General features: G+C 42.4%; 1 protein-coding gene across 7 annotated transcripts in view; it reads right to left on the reverse strand.

The window, feature by feature from the left end:
- slc25a21 (solute carrier family 25 member 21) overlaps nucleotides 1–20,797 on the reverse strand; it is a 788,318-nt gene that overhangs the window by 536,951 nt on the left and 230,570 nt on the right. The window contains exon 2 of one of the 7 annotated variants that reach the window (XM_078562808.1): nucleotides 3,090–3,153. The exons of the other annotated variants lie outside the window; for them this stretch is intronic. Within the exon in view, the coding sequence (XP_078418934.1) occupies nucleotides 3,090–3,126 (37 nt within the window). The 5' untranslated portion in view covers nucleotides 3,127–3,153. The remainder of the gene's footprint in view (nucleotides 1–3,089; nucleotides 3,154–20,797) is intronic. 7 annotated transcript variants of the gene reach the window in all.

Genomic DNA, 20,797 nt, shown 5'->3' on the forward strand with positions numbered 1-20,797 from the left:
TGATGGAATTCTCTCCACTTGCCTGGATGAGTGCAGTTCCAACAACACTCACGAAACTCAACACCATCCAGGACAAAGCAGCCTGCTTGATTGACACCCCATACAACACATTAAACATTCACTCCCTCCATCACCGACACATAGTGGAGGCAGTGTGTAGCATTCCCAAGATGCACTGCAGTAACTCACCAAGGCTCTGTCAACAGTTCCTTCCAAAACTGCGACCTCTACAACCTAGAAGGGCAGGGGCAGCAGATGCATGGGAACACCACTACCTGCAAATTCTCCTCCAAGCTACACACATCCTGATCTGGAACTATATCACTGTTCCTTAACTGTCGCTGGGTCAAAATCCTGGAACTCCTTCCCCAAAAGCACTTGTGGGTGTACCTACACCATATGGACTGCAGCGATTCAAGAAGCCAGCTCCCCACCACCTTCTCAAGGGCAATTAGAGATGGGCAACAAATGCTGGGCTAGCCAGCGAAGCCCACATCTTGTAAAGGAATAAAAGAGCTACCTCAACCTGTCCCTCACTGTCTCCATGTTCACATCAGCAGCTACCACCTCAGTTGGTGGGGCTGCTAATCTCTGTTTGGTGGAGGACCTCCAATTGGCACTGCAATGTTGGGAGCCTGGCTGCATCCCTCAGTGGAGCTTTGTAGATTGTGATGGGTGTGGTGAAATCACACCCTGTGGGACTTGGAACTAATCCCCATTTCCAGTTCCGACCCTGATTGAAAATCCAGCCTGTGGACTCAGCAAAGTTGGTAGAAATAGGCTGTTCATCTTTTCAACCATATTTTCAACCATGATGCTGAAACCTATGGGCAGGCCTTCAAGCTCGAACACCAACTACATTTATTTTTCGCATGGCTAGGCCACTGTGGTCCTGAATTGGTGCACAGCAGAGCTGGGAGGGGCCTGCTTGCCGGTCAGCTCTCTCCTGGGCTGCATTTGCCATCAACACTTGCTGGGTGAATCTAATCTACGTGGTGTGCCGGTGTCTGAGCATTGAAATGAGATGGAAATGCAGTACCTGATGGTGCACCCCCAGGAGTATTACCCTCCTCTGAGTGATCTTCTGCAGTAGACTCTTGCTGGTGAGAGGGAGTTATCAAATTGGAGCCTGTGGCCCAACTGCACTCAAAGGCAATGACCATAATTCTAAACAGAATGTGTACCTTACCAAAAATGGTATAAAACTGAGTGAACTAGAGGAACTCTTGTACTCCATTCCTATTATGGTATCATTTTTGGCTGCAGTTCTGTAAAATGAGCTGATAAACACACTAGTGGAACAGGGGAGAAAGAATACCTCACAAGATGATTTCATTCCTCACTTCAGGGGGAAGGCGAACCATTGGTGCTGCGGATATAAACAATTATTGCCTGAAGGTTGACAAGAATAAGACCTTTCATCAGAACTGATCTGGTCATCGACCTGAAACATTAACTCTGTTTCTCCCTCCACAGATGCTGTCAGACCTTCTGAGTATTTCCAGCATTTTCTGTTTTAATTTCAGATTTCCAGCATCCATAGTATTTTGCTTTTGAGTTATGATGATTTATCATGTTTTATTTAAAAAAGAAAAAGCTCTGTTGTGTGAAATAATATCAGAACACCATTTTCGTGTGCAAGATGGAAACCTGCATTTCAATTGAAATATATTTATTCACATGATCTGAAGTAATACCTTATAAATATCTTATTCTGCTCAAAAACACCAAAAAGTGGGAACATCTATCAATAAGGAAAGAGTTAAGTCACACTGCAATATAGTAAAGGATTTCGACTGTATCTTTCAGCAGCAGGCAGGGCTGTTTCATTGGATTGAAAACAATTCTAAAATGAAATCTTCAGCTGCTGCAAAGGAAATACAGTACTCCTGATAACAGAAGGTGAGGACATGTAACTTAAAAAAATTATATGACAGATTAGAGATCATCAATATGAATTATTTATTGGTATTTATATACCAATAACCCCAAATTCCCCATTTTATGATTTGTGGATATTTAAACTGGCCATGACTTTTGAAGCTTTTCTGGTCTTCACTGCTGAAGTATGAATGCTTTTGTTTGTCATACTGGACCTCTAGCTGTTGTAACCAATTTTGTTGTTACACGCTGATGTATTTCACTCAGTTCAGTTAGACATTTCCTTCCTGAAGTAATACATGGTTGCTAATAACAAAACAAATGGTCCATATCAACAAAAAAACTATATTGCATCACTGATGAATCAGTACCAACCTCAGTGTACTGACTCAGAATACTTATCCTGTATTTTCAGTAATTCATTGTTAGTTTGAATTTTACTTTAAAAATGCAGGCGTAGCATTATCCAGCAAGTTATTTGTAACCTAAATGTGCACAATAGTTTACTTATATATAAATAAGGTTCATCAACTGATGTAAGAACAAATTTCCAAAAACACAGGGGTGGACGGATTACCCACCCCCCAACCAAAACGTCTGTCAGCACTGCACCAACCGGAAACTTCGCTGTCCCACAACAATAATACGCTGGGGGCAACACTAATTGATTTAGGGTGGGGCTTCAGTTCACTCCCTTCAATACCGATGCACAGTGGCAGCAGTGTTTACGATTTACAAGATGCACTTCAGAAAGTCACATAGGCTCCTTAGACAGCACCTTCCAAACCCACAACCACCACCATCTAGAAGGACAAAGGCAGCAGACACATGGGAACACCACCATCTGCAAGTTCTCCTCCAAGCCACTTACCATCCTGACTTGGAAATATATCACCATTCCTTCACTGTTGCTGGGTCAAAATCCTGGAACTCCCTCCCTAACAGCACTGTGGGTGTACCTACACTACGTGGATTGCAGTGATTCAAGAAGGCAGCTCACCACCACCTTCTCAAGCGCAATTAGGGATGGGGAACAAATGCTGGCTTAGCCAGCGGCACCAACATCCCAAGAATGAATAAATATATAGAAATTATTAACAGTTTTAACTGATAAATATTAAATAGTTTACAATAATTATTTTAAAACATTAACCATAAAGTAATTCAGAAGTGCATATAGTTAAAACAAAATTAAAGCATCCATTTACTTGATGTGAATTGGTTCTGATTCAAGAAATGTTGCATCTGACACTTGAATGTTATTTTTCAATGCTGGAAAAGGATGAGATGTAGAGTATCAATATTTTCAATCATATGAGTTCAGTATCACTATTATTACTGCACAACTTAATTAAGTACAAATGTAACTAAGAATAACAAACAATTGTTGATTAAACGTTTGATATTGTGGGTTAATCAAACATTCTGAATAGACTAATGTAAACCCGAGGAACAGCATCAGTTTCTGTTATGATTAACTTTATACAACCAGCCAACTCATGACCTGAAATAATTTACTCCCTTGAGAAACTATAGTAAAGTTCTGTGGTTGAGTGGAGCAGAACACTGATTAAAATACATTAGTATTTTCAAATCTGTACAGATAAACAATTACACAGATCTTTATAAGGTTTTGCAATTTTCCTTGTCTTGCATGCAAAATGTCATAATGGAAAACATAAAAAATCAATTCCTTAATGAGACTGGAAAGTTACTGTGTTTAAGCTTTGCTCAACATGAGCAGGTTAACTATTTTTAAAAGTTTCCCAGACTGATTCATTCCATAAGTTGATAAAATTCTACTGTAAAAGATATTCTTGGGCAATGTTAAACTCAGAGATTATATTAGGTTTGTGATGTTAGATGTTTTACTTCAAGCAAGTTTGAAAAATCCAAAATTACTACTTATGGTGAGATCTTTTGATTATGCGAAGAAAAATTGTGTATACAGATCATAGGCCGCATTTTTGTTTTCACTGATTTCTAGCTCTGGGGTGGTGGTGGGGAGTGGGGATGAGTAGTCTTCCACAGCACTGTCTGTAGTGGAGCAGTGAAGGGCAGACTGCAGCTTTAGGATCTCCAAATTAATCTGTGTTTGTGCTAAACCTTGGCAATGCAGTCAAATTCAGAGGGGTAATAATGGCAAACACTGACAGTTCATCGTTATAAACACTGCAAATTCTGGACGGATGTATAATAAATACCCATCTACCGATGGAATTCTATCTCCCATACAGAGAGTGTGTTCCACATTGTAGAGATATTCTTTATGTGGACTGACTATTATTGAAGGAACCATTACGGTGTAAATTTATGCAGAGCACACTTAGCGCCTTTCCTTTGTACTCATGTTAGAGTGTGAAATGTTGCACAAAAACCCTTTTGACTGTGTTCACTTCAATGCAAATGGGCACTGCTTATAAATTTAAATTGAGAGGTAACCTTAATAACAAAATAAACAAACACAATTTCAACCCTACAGTATAGTATAAATCAAATCCAGTCCGAAAATATAGGGCTGTAACTTCCTCGGAGTGGCAATCAGCATCGGATTGATACTCCATGCCCACTTAACTATGCCAAATTTCTTCCATGCCTGTCTCACCCAACCTTCCGGGCAAGAACCAGGTAGCGCAACAGCGTCAGAGTCCAACACTGTCAAATTGAAGGAAGACACGCCCCCTTTTTTACGGCACTAGCTGCCCTAGGGCAGGTCAGTTTAAAGGTCCCATTGAAATTGACAGGCCAGGGAGAAGGTAAGTGCTTAAGGTAAGTGAAAAGGAATTGGGGGGAGGTTCAGAGGTCAGGTGAGGATGGGGGAAGGGGGTCAGACATTGGGGGTGGTGTGGGGGGAGTCGGACATCAAGAGGGGGTGCAGCGGGCCGGACATTCATGGGCCTGGAGGGGGTGGTAGGACATCAGGAGGGTCAGGGGTGGGGTTGGACATCGGGAGGGGGTGGGGGGAGTCAGACATTCAGGGGGCTGGGGGGATTGGAATTTTGGGTGGTGTGGGTCAGGTCGGAGAGTAAAAGTTGGGCCTGAGTGGGGGGGTGGGGGAGTTGTCGGGTGAGGGGTACCATGCAGGTGGGTGAGGGGCACCGTGCGGGTGGGATGAATCCCATGAGGGGTTCGGTAGGTGGGGTGGTGGTTAGTCAAGGGTGGCGGAGTCCCCTGGGGACTCAGGGCTGTTGGGGGAGTCCTGTGAGGTCTTGGTCTTAACAATAGTTACCCGGGAGTTAGATGAGGTTTTAATTCTTCTATCCTTTCCTGGGTAACTATTGTATAATCCTGGCGTAACCATCTGAAGTTTGCGATTTAAATTGCATTTTTGGACGGTTCCCAGCGCAGCGCAATTGTGCAGAGGAAGTGTGCACTTTTGGGCAATTGCCATGCAAACCCTTACCTGAGAGCCTCCCAGAAGGATTCCCCAGCGAATCTTTGAGGTACCCTCCCAAATCCAACGCTGGGGAACTTGGAGGATATGGCCTATAGGTTGTGTTATTCTAAGTGCTCTCCATTCTACATTGGAATAGCATGCAACAGCAAAGGGTTATAGCAGGTTGTATTAAGGCACTGCATAGTGTTGTATAAGGTCATGATTTTGCAGCAATGGCTTAGATATGACAAGTTAGTCATAATGATGAATAGCATAGTAATGGGTGGCTTGTGTTGTTGAATACACTGAACCTGAATGCGACAATGTTCCATTTAGAATGCACGTTGGCATGATTCAACAATACTAGTGACATACCAACAAGATGTTGACTTAATTTCTAGAATAGCCTAAATAATAATTACAGATTGTTCACTTTACCAAGAGGACAAGTTTAAACTGTAGCACCATATGTGACAGCAATTTATATCGGGGCAGGTTTTCTTTTATGCTTGAGCATAAATAAATTATTTAGGTGGAACACATGGAGGCAAATGAACATGTGGGCAGGGAAGCTCGCTAGGGTATAGTCGAACACAACAGATTTTCCATCTAAAAAATGGTGGAAAGTTGGGGGGGTTCTATTGTAGGTGTTCATCCTTCATGCCTCATTTTCTCATGTGATAATTTACTCCCATGCGCAAAGAGAAACATCTTGTTTTTGCGAAAAGTATTTGCTATAAATTAAGAACCCACATTGTAAACATAAATCTGGCATTAGTTTTCTAGTTATTACACTAAAGATAAGTTGTAATACACTACTCGAATAGTTAATTAATGACAGTTTCGGTACTACAGCTTTCAATACAATAAATTCATGAATAAATAACTTGCATTCCTATTGCATCTTTCAGAATCACAGAATTGTTATGGCACAGAAGGAGGCCATTTGGCCCATCATATCTGCAGCAGCTCTCCAACTGAGCATTCTGACTTAGTGCCATTCTCCTGCATTTTCCCCGTACTCTTGCACATTGTTTCTATTCAAATAATCATCCAATGCACTCTTGAATGCCTTGATTGAACCCGCCTCCACCACACTTTCAGGAAGTGCATTCCAACCACTCACTGCGTGAAAAAGCTTTTTCTTACATCACATTTGCTTCTTTTGCAAATCACTTTAAATTTGTGCCCTCTCGTTCTCAAACCTTTTACGAGCGGGAACAGTTTCTCCCTATCCACTCTATCCAGCCCCCTCATGATCTTGAAGACCTCTATCAAATCTCCTCTTAGCCTTCTCCTCTCCAAGGAGAACAGTCCCAGCCTCTCCAATCTATCTTCATAACTGAAGTTTCACATCATGAGGACGTCCCAAAGTGCTTTACAGCCAATACAGTACATTAGAAGGATAGTCATTGTTGTAATGCAGGGAAATTATGGGTATATTTTCCAACACACATGGAGCAATAAGGTGTTGGTCTATACCTGTAATTCTGCATGTTACAAGTTTCTCATTCTTAACTAGATTGGTGAGGAAAATCACCAACAAAAAAAAATACACATCTTCACACAGGAGTTTTAAAATTCAATTGTGGGCAAGTCACTCAAGACCATATTCAGGTACATTCAAGTGGTGGAATACAACACATAATCAGTTGCCTGCGAGCACGTAAACAGGTTGGGAACAGGTATATTGTCTAGTAGATATTTAGAAAAAAATAATCAATATAAAATAAAGAGGAATAAGTACACCTGATTTTTACCTCAGGGAATACATCACATACTAATTGTGTGAATAGATAGGTAATTGTCACAACACACTGCCCTACCCAAGCTGTTCCAGTACAGATACAACATCGGCGTATAGATACAAAGACCCGACAAAGTGGGAAATTGCCTAAGTTGTCAACAGTGCTTGCAAGTCAAACTTACTTAGCAATAACCTTCTCACTGATGTTCAGTTTAAGTTCCACCATGGCCACTCGGCTCCTGACATGACAATCTTCTTCCAAACATGTACAAAAGACCTGAATTCAAGGGATGAGGTAAGAGTGACTACCCTTGACATCAAGGCAGCATTTGACCAAGCGTGGCACCAGGGAGTCCTCACAAAATTGACGTCAGTGGGAATCGGGGGAAAAACTCTCCACTGGTTGGAGTCATATAATTAGTACAAAGGAAAATGGTCAATAATCTCAGCCCCTGGACATCACTGCAAGAGTCCTTCAGGGTAGTGTTGAGCTTCTTAACTGTTAGGTGGAACTCGCCCTTCCAAGACCTGTCCTTTTGGTTCCAAAAACCTTTCTAATTAATTATGACAGTAGCTTTGTTCATCAAATATCAACTGGCCAGTCACTCATTAGCATTCTCACTTTTCTTTGTGAATTCCCCTCCTTTTCTAAACTCCATGAGCATCTCCCAAAACATTAATTTGTATCCTCCATCTTTACGTCTTTAATACTTTTGATGTGCTATTTAAGACATCTGTGTTATTTATTTTCTATGTTGTTTACCACTATATACACTGACATTATTGAGATATTTTCTGTCCACTTCAGTAACTCCAACAACTTTTTCTTGAAATGTACATCTCCAGCTCCAAGAGGCAATTCACCATCCTAAAGGTATTAGATCTTCTGGTCTCAGGATAATCAGAGTCCGGACGTACCCCAGATGATACGCTATGGAACCCCTTGGAAGCCCTACGCAAGGACTCCATGGGAATTGCCTGGAAAGCGTCAACTTCCAATGGGCAATTCCCCTGTATCCAGAATGCTCTGAAAAAGAGTCAGAGACTTCAGAGGGTTCTGGCTCAGTTACGTTGATGGTTACCCAAGATATGTTAGACAGGAAAACGTACTTCTAACTCCTGGGTAACTATACAGCTGACCTCCCCCTCAACCCGACTCCCCAATGACTAGCAACCCCCCACAGACTCCCGCCCTAATCAGATTTGTAAGAAAGGGAAGATAAAACAGGCTGAGGAAACTATCAACGTATTTCCCGCTTGTCCATAGCAGGAAAAATCCTGACATGCATTCTCCCAAATCACGTACTTCCTGCGGCTGAGAAAATCCTCCCAGAGACACAGTGTGGCTTTAGACCTTCCAGAGGAACGTCAGACACCAGTCTTTGTTGACAGACAAATCCTAGAAAAATGTCAGGAACACCACCAGGAGCTCTTCAGGTCTAGCAGCATCTGTGGAGAGAGAATAATGCTTCGAGTCCGTATGACCCTTCTTCAGAGCTGAAGAGAAGTGGAAATGTGATGAAATTTATACTGTTAAAGGGACAGTGGGGCAGGTAGAGCTGGATAGAAGGCCAGCAATAGGTGGGGACAAAAGAGGGATTGACAAAGATGCCATGAACTAAAGGACAAAGGGAGTGTTAATGGTAGTGGTTAGTGCTGAAGAAGGTGCTGATAGTGACGTAAAGGTAAGAAAGCAGAATGTGATAATAGCAGAACAAGGGTAGCATTGTGTGAAAGAACAACATGGAACAAGTAACAGATGGCCCTGTAGGGGATGGGGTGGAGGAGGGGGCAGTGGTGGTGAAAAAAAAGGTTAAAAATGGGATAGAAGGGGGATAAAAAAGGGGATAAAACCACAAATAAATTGAATAAAAATAAAAATTAAAATGGATAAAAAATAAAAACGAATGTAGAAAAAAGGGGATTTAAAAAGAGAGAGCTCATGGTCTCAAGTTGTTGAACTTAATGTTAAGTCCGGGAGGCTATAAAGTGCCTAATTGGAAGATCAGGTGCTGTTCCTCCAGTTTGTGTTGAGCTTCACTGGAACATTGCAGCAGGCCAAGGACGGACATGTGGGCATGAGAGCAGGGTGGAGTGTTGAAATGGCAAGCAACAGGGAGGTCTGGGTCATGCTTGCGGACAGACCGAAGATGTTCCGCAAAGCGGTCACCCAGTTTGCGTTTGGTATCCCCGATATAGAGGAGACCACATTGGGAGCAGCGAATGCAGTTGGCCAAATTGAAAGAGGTGCAAGTGAAGTGCTGCTTCACTTGAAAGGAGTGTTTGGGCCCTTGGACGGTGAGGAAGAAGGAGGTAAAGGGACAGGTGTTGCACCTTCTGCGATTGCATAGGAAGGTGCCATGGGAAGGGGATGAGGTGTTGAAGGTGATGGAGGAGCGGACCCAGAGGGAACATTTCCTACGGAATGCTGATGGAGGTGAGGGGAAGATGTGTTTGGTGGTGGCATCATGCTGGATTTGGTGGAAATGGCGGAGGATGATCCTTTGAATGCGGAGGCTGGTGGGGTGAAAGTGAGGACAAGGGGGACCCGATCATGGTTCTGGGAGGGAGGGGAAGATGTGAGGGCAGAGGCATGGGAGATGGGTCGGACATGGTTGAATGAGGGCCCTGTCAACCACAGTGGAGGAGGGGGGGCGGGGGGGGGGTGGTGGGGGGTGGACTTCGGTTAAGGAAGAAGACATAAGGAAGAGAAAAGGAGAAACCTTCCTTTCAGGTGAAGCAGCACTTCACTTGCACCTCCTTCAATTTAGTCTACTGCATCTGCTGCTCCCAATGCGGTCTCCTCTATATTGGGAGACCAAGCGCAGACTAGGTGACTGCTTTGCGGAACACCTTCGGTCTGTCCACAAGCATGACCCAGACCTTCCTGTCGCTTGCTATTTCAACACACCATCCTGCTCTCATGCCCACATGTCTGTCCTTGGCCTGCTGCAATGTTCCAGTGAAGCTCAACGCAAACTGGAGGAACAGCACCTCATCTTCCAACTAGGCACTTTACAGCCTTCCGGACTTAACATCGAGTTCAACAACTTCAGATCATGAACTCTCTCCTCCATCCTAACCCTCCTTTTTTAATCCCCTTTTTTTTAACAATAATTTTTTAATCCATTTTAATTTTAATTTTTATTCTTTTATCTGTGGCTTTATCCCCTTTTTTATCCCCCCTTCTATCCCATTTTTATCCTTTTTTCCCATCCCCTACAGGGCCATCTGTATCTTGTTCCATGTTGTTCTTTCACACAATGCTACCCTTGTTCTGCTAATATCACATTCTACTTTCTTACCTTTGCCACTATCAGCACCTTTTTTAGCACTAACCACTACCATTAACACTCCCTTTGTCCTTTAGTTCATGACATCTTTGTCAATCCCTCCTTTGCCCCTATCTATTGCTGGCCTTCTATCCAGCTCCAGCTGACCCACCTCCCCTTTAACAGTATAAATTTCATCACATTTCCACTTCTCTTCAGCTCTGAAGAAGGGTTATACAAACTCGAAGCGTTAACTCTGTTTCTCTCTCCGCAGGTGCTGCTAGGTGTGCTGAGTTTTTCCAGCATTTTCTGTTTTTGTTTCAGATTTCCAGCATCGGCAGTATTTTGCTTTTAACCAGGAACTCTTCATTACATTCATTTACCTGACCAAAGCATTTGACTCAGTAAATCGTGAGGTTCTGTGAATTGTGTTCCGCCACAATCCCGCAATTGCTTCATGATGATATGACTGCAACTGTCTTAAGCGGGAGAATTGGAACAGATGACTTCAAAATCCAGACCCAGATCAAGCAAGGTTGTGTGATAGCCCCCATACTATTTACAATCTACCTGGCAGTGGCTATCCACTTATCAAAGATCAACTGTCCTTGGGCGCGTGTATTAATTACTGCCTAGATAGAAAACTCTTTAACCTCAGTTGCCTCCATGACAAAGCTAAACTGACATACATGATCTGCAGCTTACAGGTGACTGCAGTGTTGTTGCCCCCTCTGCACCAGATTTGCAAGCCACTCTCAATCTCTTCAATTTTGCATACAAGAAACTCGGCCAGTCCTTGAACGTTGCTAAAAATGTTATATGTCGGCCAACACCTGGTCAGCCAAATATTCCACCTTCTATATCTGTTGAAGGAGACACTCTGAAATATGTTCAGCAGTTCCCATACCTTGGCCGCCACCTCTCTCAAAAGGCCACCATTGATGAGGAGATCCAATACCGGATCAGCTGCGTCAGCTCAGCCTTCTACAATCTATGGCAGCGAGTGTTTGACAACAAAGGGTCTCTGTAAGTCAACAAAAGTCAGAATGGTTGTTGTCACCACACTCCTGTTCTGCACAGACATAGGAGTGCTAGAGAAATTCCATCAGGGCAATGCCTCTGCCGCATCTTCCGGGTTCAATGGGAGGACACTAGTGTCCTTCTTGAAGCCAGCTCCACAAGTATTCAGACAAAACTCCTGCAAAATCAACTTTGATAGACTGGACACTGTATTGAGAAGGCTGAAAAGCATCTACCCAGCCTGGTTCTGTTTTCTCAGCTCTCAAATGGCTAATATTCCAGGGGAGTTCAAAGAAAATGCTTCAAAGACACTCTGAAGTTCTGCTCGAAGCATGGCAGCATTGACATTAATAATGTCAGGGAGGAGCTTGCTACCAATCGTTCAAAATGGCGACAACTTGTTCATCAGGCTTTGAGTCACAACATCTTAATGATAAGGCAGAGCGATGGTACAGAAGGAAAGAAAAGGAAGCATATCCTGCATACCTGTCTTTGGGACATCCTGCCCCATGTCTGTTGGTTGAGAATCAGCCTGTTCAGTCACATGAAGACCCATGACAGAAAACCTGAGTAGACGTCATCCTCGAATCAAAGGATGGCCGATGGCAACAAGTATACAGGAAAGTTTGCTTAACTATTTTGTCACCGTTTCATGAAGCATGACTGCAAAGGCTTCCGAGATTTTTTTATTTTTGGAAACGAAATGGTGGTTCCTCTTTGGATAAGACAAGCATTCTGGCCAATCCAGCCAGTGTTGCAATAATTTAATTTTAACATCTTTTAAAAAGAAGTCTCAAATTTATATAGTGCCTTTCATGATGTCAGGACATCCCAAAGCACTTTCCAACCAATAAAGTACTATTAATGTGTTGTCACTGTTGCAGGAAATGCAGGAGTCAAATTGCGCACAGCAAACTCTCACAAACAACAATGCGATAATTACCTGATCAGTGATGTGGAGTGAGGAATAAATATTGGCCAAGACACCAGGGATAACTCCGTTGCTCTTCTTTGAAGTGGCATGGGATCTTTTACATCCAGCTGAGAAAGCAGGTTTGATATCTCATCTAAAAAGCGACACTTCTGACGGTGCAACACTCCCTCAGTACTGCAGCTTAGGTTTTTGTGCTCAAGTCTCTAGAAGGGGTCTTGAATCCACAATCTTCTCACCCAGTTGCTTAATGATTGCTTCAGCAGTGAGAACAACCACAGAGAACTGTGCACTGCAGAATTCTGTGGAAATTATGGTTCAGCAACTTGTCACAAAGCATGTTTTAGTGACAGAGGCCTGCATTTCAGCTTATTGAATCCACGGTGGCCAGCAGAATGGTTTAGACAAAGCCACTGACCTGATTAATCAGTATTTCTGCCCAGTTGTGATGCACAAGAAGTTTCATGACTTCAGGAAAAAAAGACCACGTAAGATGAGGATATGCAGGTATGGCAAAACAATGGGAACATTCACAATCATTATAATGCTAACAATGTTGTCTTTACAATTCAAACAGTACATAGTGTGAGCTTATATAATGTTACTGGGTCAGAGTCCTAAAACTCTAGGGCCAGAATTGTCGGGTAGCGAGCGGGGGTGGGCCCCGCTCGCTGATGCATAAAATGATGCGCGGTGACATCGAGCATGCGTCCCAACGTCATCGTGCATCATTCAGGTCTTCAGTTCGGCGGGCGCGCAGCCGACTCTGCTGCGCGGCCGCCGAACTGTCAAAGGCCTATTCAGGCCATTTTAAAACTAATTAAAGTTAAAGTTTATTAAATTTACTAACTAAATTAAAGTAACTGAGCTGCCCATCCAACCTTAAGGTTGGCGGGCAGGCAAAGAGCCCAGGCAGTCTTCGCATTTATTATGAAACCTCATCCACAGGCAGGATGAGGTTTCATGAGGGGTTTATAAATTAAATAAATTTCTTTATTAAAGTTAATTGACATGTCCCAGCTCATGTGACACTGTCACATGAGGGGACATGTCTTAAATTTTTTTTTCTCTTTATTAAAATTTTTGAAAATCAAACTAATCTCCCTGATGCAGCTCTGTGCCTCAGGGAGATTTCTGCGCTCTTACGTGCGCTTGCGCGAAAGAGTAGGCCCCGACTCTCCCTCCTCCCCCCTCCCACACAGGGAGTGCTGAGCGCTTCCGGATGCACGTCACGCTGGGTGGGCCTTGATTGGCCCGCCCACGCAAAATGGCGGCACACAGCCGATCACGGGCAGTAATCGGCTGCGCGCCCACCTGTGCCTGCTCCCGCCCAAACCCCCCGATGGGGAAAAAATTCTCCTCTAGCTCTCGAATGTTTTCATACTTCGCCAGCCAGCCTCTCATGCAACTTATGTGCCATGTCCATCCTTGATAATAAATGGATTCAAGAAACAGCCTGTCCTGTGTTTATCAGTTGGGGTTCTCTCTGCTTCTGTAGTTCTTTTTTCACATTTTCATTGTTTGTCCCAGTGTGCTTCAGTAACTGCTAGTATATTAGCATTCTTGCATTAAAATTATATAAATGCAAGTTATTGTTTTGGCAGTGTGGCATTTAGATACCAAAACTTGGGTCTCACATAGCCTGTAGCAACCCTAAAGTAAACTGATCAGATTTACAAAGGCAAGTATCCAGGACAACTCATTTTACTGAGTCTTCCAGGGCACAATAGAATCATTGAATGGTTACAGCTCAGAAGGAGACCATTTCCCCCATTATGTCCGTGTTGGTTCTCTGCAAGAAAAAGTCAACTAGTTCCACACCCCTGCCCTTTCCCTATCTTTCTGGAAATTTCTTCTCTCCAGGCGCCTGTGTGACAGGAAAACCGTGGCACAAACACAGCCTGACATCAACAGAAGAGCCTATTCGCTTTCTCTGTTCCTGTGCATACCTATGTGTGTCTCTCAGTTTCTGTGTCAGTGATTCTTTTTCCCTGTTTATGTATATCTTTAGTTCTTGGTTTCACAAAACTCAATCATGTCAGCCTTTGAAAGAAAACTAGGATATCTCTTAAAACATTCTAACAGTATAGTGCTGTGAACATAAGATTACATGGCAACGTTACATGACAACCTTTTGTGGCAGGATCATTGAGAGAAAAAAATAAGGAATATTTATTTGGAAGCATGCAAGAGTGAAAAAAATGAGAAAAATGCACCACCTTAAAAATATCTGCAAGGTACATGGCCTCAAAATTAATGAAGAAGTATTTTAAAAGTCTTTGGAGCTAAATCGCCAGTCCTTCACTGTCACAGCAGTAAGGGTGTACCAACACCACATGGACTGCAACGGTTCAAGAAGGCAGCTCACCCTCACCTCCTCGAGGGCAATTAGGGATGGGCAATAAATGCTGGCCTAGCCAGCAAAGCCCCACGAACGAATAAATTTTTAAAAACTAATTGAAAGGCAACTGCAATCAGATGTGGCTGAATGCAGAAATACATTGCTCTGAACTGCTCAACTTATAAAAGAACTGGTAAGGTAGCTTACAGGAAGATTTTAGCATTGAAAAGATTCTCCAGTATTTCCCCATCCTCTGTCCCATTTTTGTGCATTTAAAATATGTACAAAAGCACCAGATTATGGAGAAATTAAACACTTCACAGCATGCAATGGGTCTGATTGGTTAATAGTCTTTCGGACCTCAAATATAGACACTCAATCCACTGGAAATTGCCTGGGAGTCTTCGGAATAAGGCAGAACACAGATTGTGCTGCTGGCAAGCTGAGAAAATCCTGCGGTAGCAGGGGCTCCTCTGCTTGATGACATCACCAGCTTTCACAGCAGATTGGAGCGGGGGTGTCTTTTGAGTTTGACAATACGCAACTATATATCTTAAGAATATTAGTCATTTTAAGTTTTTATGGCTTTTGATAAAGAATTATCTAAAAGCAAAGACAACTATTAACGAGATCCTAATTATTATCAAAACACAACAAAGTTTGCCATGTTTGTCATTTTGGCTGTGAAGTAATCCAGTGGTCCTTAAAGGGTTAAACACAAAAGGCCAGAGGAAAATTATAGCCTTTTTGCAAAAAAAGCTTTGTCATCTCACTGAAAGCAGAGAACTCTTCTTGCTACCTGTGTTAACAGCTGCAGGTTGTTGAGTGTAGTTCAGGTCTTGTTTCAGCTAGCCATTGAGTATAAATTAGGACAACAAGTATGTCACAATTAATTTGCATGTGATCTTTTTCAAAGTGCACCACTAGTCACTAACCTTGCACTCACCCTTTTCAAATGATATCAAGTTACTGTCATTTTTTTCCTCACTCACTTTAATGATGACTACATGTAACACAAATGTGGATGTGGGTTTCTGGCCTTCTGTGTTCAAATCTGTAATCCTAAGAACTGGCAGAAACTAAAATGACAAATTGTTCAATTAAAGCTCTGCGGCAAATAGGAAAAGTTGGGACTTGTGGCTTTTAAACACAAAGCATATTATAAAACTGCTGGGCTTGAAAAAAAGATTAATTCTTGAAAAATCATCAATATACTACTCTATGAATATCCTGTAAGATTGACATCTATATAGCTTTATTTCATTTCTGTAAGAAAACAGTATTCAAGTTTGTGAATTATATCCAGGACTTATGTTTAATAAATGTCAAAACTGTATTTTAATTTCCCATTTTCAATCAATTCATGCAGAGAATAAAAGCATTTTAGCCCCCCAAAGTGAATAATATCCCATCATTGCAACATATTAAACAGTTTAACATGAAACATCATCAGAATATTTCAATCATGGAGTCAATAAAAAGGTTATTCTATTTTCTCTGTTCTGTTTAACACCACAGTCGATTAAACAAAGGAATCTATCTGAGTTATAAAAAGAGTTCATTGCAATACAAGCATTCAGCTGTCAAGTAGAAAAGCTCACATTATGTAAAATAATACATTGTCATGCTAGTGGACGCAATCTTCTCTGCCCACAGTTATAGGTGTTCTCGTTAGCAGTTTTAGACAACATGGTGTTTGACCTTTGACAACAGCACAGTTGTTTCCCACAACTCAAAGCCTGGACAATAGATTGCTTTATTCCTGTAGCTCAGGCTACTATGTTTCTTCAGGAAGACCTCAAGCAGAAAAGCCAACATCCCTGACAAGCACCAGAGAAGGCACCAAGGGTCCAAGTGGTAAATGTTGGAAAACAAATGGAAAAGCACACAAACCGACATCTGGAATCCTAATGGGCCACCAATGATTCTCAATCCAAGGAGGAATCAATTCTGTTTTTTCATCATCCCTTGTGCTAACTTCACTGTTTATAGACAGTAATAAATGATTTTTAAAAACATATTTAGGTCATGATGTCATATGCCACCAGCATGTAGCGTTGTTTTATTGTGCTTGTAGTCAAAACATACCCCTATACCCACATGCAAGGAAAGTTGACTCTTCCATTACTCCTGGATTGACTTTTGTTGGAAAAATACTTTTAGATGTTAAAAGGGAAGCAAAGCTTTTTTTATGGCCAATGATCCCTCATAGCAGTCAAATTCACACCAATCTCTTCCTCCATATTATTATTACACAGTGGATCAGGAAACCAAGAGGCTGAACTTTCCTGGCCAGCTAAAAAACAGACAGGAGCAAAATGTGGTGGAATGTAGGTAAAAGCATTCCTCCACATTTAGCACTGCTGTGATCATTGCTATCCTGCCAAACATTAATCAATCAACATTCGTGAGAAGTTAAGGACAGTCTGTGTTTTTGCTTATTGATGAACCCTTGCACAATCCCTGCCTCTGAAGGTACACCAGAACATTAGGATAGTGAGACATTAACTCCAGAGTCTAGAAATTAAGCTGATGTTTGGTGGCAATAGTGAATTAGGAATCTGTTTTAAACTTTGCTGATTTTCTTTTCTATTGAGACCAATAGAAAACAATATCAGGGAGGCGTGAAATAGGCTACCATTTCATGACTGCACAATTTGCGTGGCCACTGAAAACGAATTTCACCCTCTTCCTGCCTCAGGTTTTCGGACTCCATGTCGGTGATCCCAGCTGATATTGGGAAATTGAAGAGTACTTCAACCATGGTTACCACTTCATTATTGGTGTTCAATATGTCATCAAGCAATTCCTGTTGATTGTAATTTAACTAAGTGTGCATATATGTATTGGTGCTATTGATGATGACTGGGTGGTGCTCTTCAATTTTGGCTAGAGGGTAACTGTATTTTCCTTATTCTGTGAAGAGAACAGGTAGAGCATTTTGACAATAAGCACACATTTTAATTTGAGTGCTGTACTGTCATTATGTACTCTATTGTGCCTTCAGTATAATCACTGTATTTTAGATAGCTTCATCTAAAACATTAAGAAAATCATAACCGAATCCATCAATCCATAATTAGCCACAGTCCACAAGGGGCCGGAGGCATCTCCCTCTGTTCACGACAGTTCTGCATGCCATAGTCATTCCTTTTGACTCTGGAAGAGTTCCTACGGATTGGAGGGTAACTAATGTAACCCCACTATTTAAAAAGGGAGGTAGAGAGAAAACAGGGAATTATAGACCAGTCAGCCTGATGTCGGTAGTGGGGAAAATTCCAGAGTCCATTATAAAAGATTTAATAGCTGAGCACGTGAAAAACAGTGGCAGAATCGGACGGAGTCAGCATGGATTTACAAAAGGGAAATCATGCTTGACAAATCTACTGGAATTTTTTGAGGATGTAACGAGTAGAGTTGATGAGGGGGAGCCGGTGGATGTGGTTGATTTGGACTTTCAGAAGGCTTTCGACAAAGTCCCACATAAGAGATTAACATGTAAAATTAAAGCACATGGGATTAGGGGTAGCATATTGAGATGGATAGAAAACTGGTTGGCAGATAGGAAACAAAGAGTGGGAATAAAATGGTTTTTTTCCGAATGGCAGGCAGTGACTAGTGGGGTACCGCAGGGATCGGTGCTGGGACCCCAGCTATTCACAATATATATTAATGATTTAGATGAGGGAACTAAATGTAATATCTCCAAATTTGAAGATAACACAAAGCTGGGTGGGAGGGTGAGCTGTGAGGAGGATGCAGAGATGCTTCAGTGTGATTTGGACAAGCTGAGTGAGTGGGCAAATTCATGGCAGATGCAGTATAATGCGGATAAATGTGAGGTTATCCACTTTGGTAGCAAAAACAGGAAGGCAGATTAGGAAGGCTATGAATTGAGAGAGGGGAACGTACAATGAGACCTGGGTGTCCTCGTACACCAGTCACTGAAGGTAAGCATGCAGGTGCAGCAGGTGGTAAAGAAGGCAAATGGTATGTTGGCCTTCAAAGCGCAAGGGTTCGAGTACAGTAGCAGGGATGTCTTGCTGCAATTATACAGGGCCTTGGTGAGAACACACCTGGAATATTGTGTGCAGTTTTTGTCTCCTTATCTGAGGAAGGATGTTCTTGCTATAGAGGGAATCCAGCAAAGGTTTACCAGACTGATTCCTGGGATGGCGGGACTGACATATGAGGAGAGATTGAGTCGGTTAGGATTATGTTCGCTGGAGTTCAGAAGAATGAGGGGGATCTCATAGAAACCTATAAAATTCCAACAGGACTAGACAGGATAGATGCAGGAAGGATGTTACTGATGTTGGGGGGGGTCCAGAACCAGGGGTCACAGTCTGAGGATATGGGGTAGACCATTTAGGACTGAGATGAGAAATTTCTTCACCCAGAGAGTGGTGAGCCTGTGGAATTTGCTACCACAGAAAGTAGTTGAGGCTAAAACATTTTATGTTTTCAAGAAGGAGTTAGATATAGCTCTTGGGGTGAAAGCGATCAAAGGATATGGGGAGAAAGCAGGAGCAGGCTATTGAGCTGGGTGATCAGTCATGATCATGATGAATGACGGAAAAGGCTTGAAAGGCCGAATGGCCTACTCCTACTCCTATTTTCTATGTTTTTTCCTCCATCCAGTTTCTGACGTTGTTCACCCATCCAGTCCTTCTCTGACCTGGCCTGTTCTTTTCTGATGTTTCACCTTCTATTGTCACCAACACCAGACTCTCACCCTGCCTTTTCCAGAAGTCGTACTTTCTAAGTTTCTACTTCTTCACTTCAGCTAAAAAAATGCTGGGACTTTGCTTTTCCTGTGGGCACATTCATTGATTGTTTGCTCTGTCCAGCATAACTGAATAATATGGTACAAACCAGAGTTCCATCATTCAAGGTCCAGAGTCTCCATGCCTTCTAAGATCTCCTCCAAGATAGCTCAACAATAACATGCTTATGTGAGATTAGTGGTTTATAGTCACAAGATACATAACGTGTTCAACCTTGTGCCTTCAGATTGTGTCAGTTTTGGCTTTAAAGATATGAGCAGTGAGGGTTGAGGCAGGATGGCTTGGCCACTGTATACCTTCTTGCGATATTTTATCTGCCTAGCATATAAGAAGTAATGTGATTCAACTTGCTATTTTTACTTCTAAGCCTTTGGTGCACTGTAAATATTTCACATAGCTTTTTATGAAATGTTTCTTTACAATTATAACTTGCCATATGTTCTGTGATGCAACTTTAAGCATGCTGTACATGTGCACACTCTTTCAGGTAATTTTTCATCTAATTTTGATTTAAGTCCTTCTGAATTTTGATGTAGTATTCAGCATCTCTGTATGTATTCCCTCTCTTGCCTCTCCTTTGCATACTTGGATGCTTTCCTCCACCAAGACATGCAAAGCTCCATTACAGAGTTCATTTGAAGCAAGGTATCAAAATAAAAATTTGTCAGCCTCCATTAATCTATTTTCCAGTATATTTTAGTGCATACATAATATGTTAATAATCTTTCTAACGTCGATAGTGGTGCATTTGTTTATTCGTTCGTTTTTCACTACCAGAAGCAAAATCATGGCCAGAATTTTACAAGCCACGAGAGGGCGCACACCTGACCCGTCCGCCTGGGAAATAGCGCAAGATGATGCCAGGCGAGCATCCCAACATCATCGTGCACTCATGCGATATCTCGCTCGGTGGGCGCATGCGGCAGCCGGAAGTGCGCCTGCTGACAATTATGCGGGCAATTAAGCCCATTAAGGAAACAATTGAAAGCAATTTTTTGTGGCCTGTCCACTTTTACAGTTGGCAGACAGGCCAAAAGGCCAGGCGGCCTTTACACTTTTGCTCAAACCTCGATGCAGGGCGGGGTGAAATCTCGATTGAGGAGATAGAATAAAAAGAGATATCTGGGGACTGTTTTTTTATGAGGTGTGCTTTCAGGTGCGTGGTTGTGCTGCATGGGTATATTTTGCAGCATTTTTGTAGTTTCATTTATTCCGTGGAGGTCTGCAGCTCCCTGGGGCAGCTGTCTGCCTTCAGGGAGCTCACTGGAAGCACTCATCACCCCCACCGGCAGTGCTGAGCCTTTCTCAGGGCGTATTTCATGCTGGCTAGAATGGTTTCATTAATTGGTCAGCCAGCGTGAAATTGCGGTCGGGGGCCTGTTTCCCGACCACTCCTGGGTCCGCTGATCGTGCGCAAACGGCAAGCGAAAAATTCAGGCCCA

This window comes from Cetorhinus maximus, chromosome 18, assembly GCF_964194155.1.
Source record: "Cetorhinus maximus chromosome 18, sCetMax3.hap1.1, whole genome shotgun sequence".
NCBI lineage: Eukaryota > Metazoa > Chordata > Chondrichthyes > Lamniformes > Cetorhinidae > Cetorhinus > Cetorhinus maximus.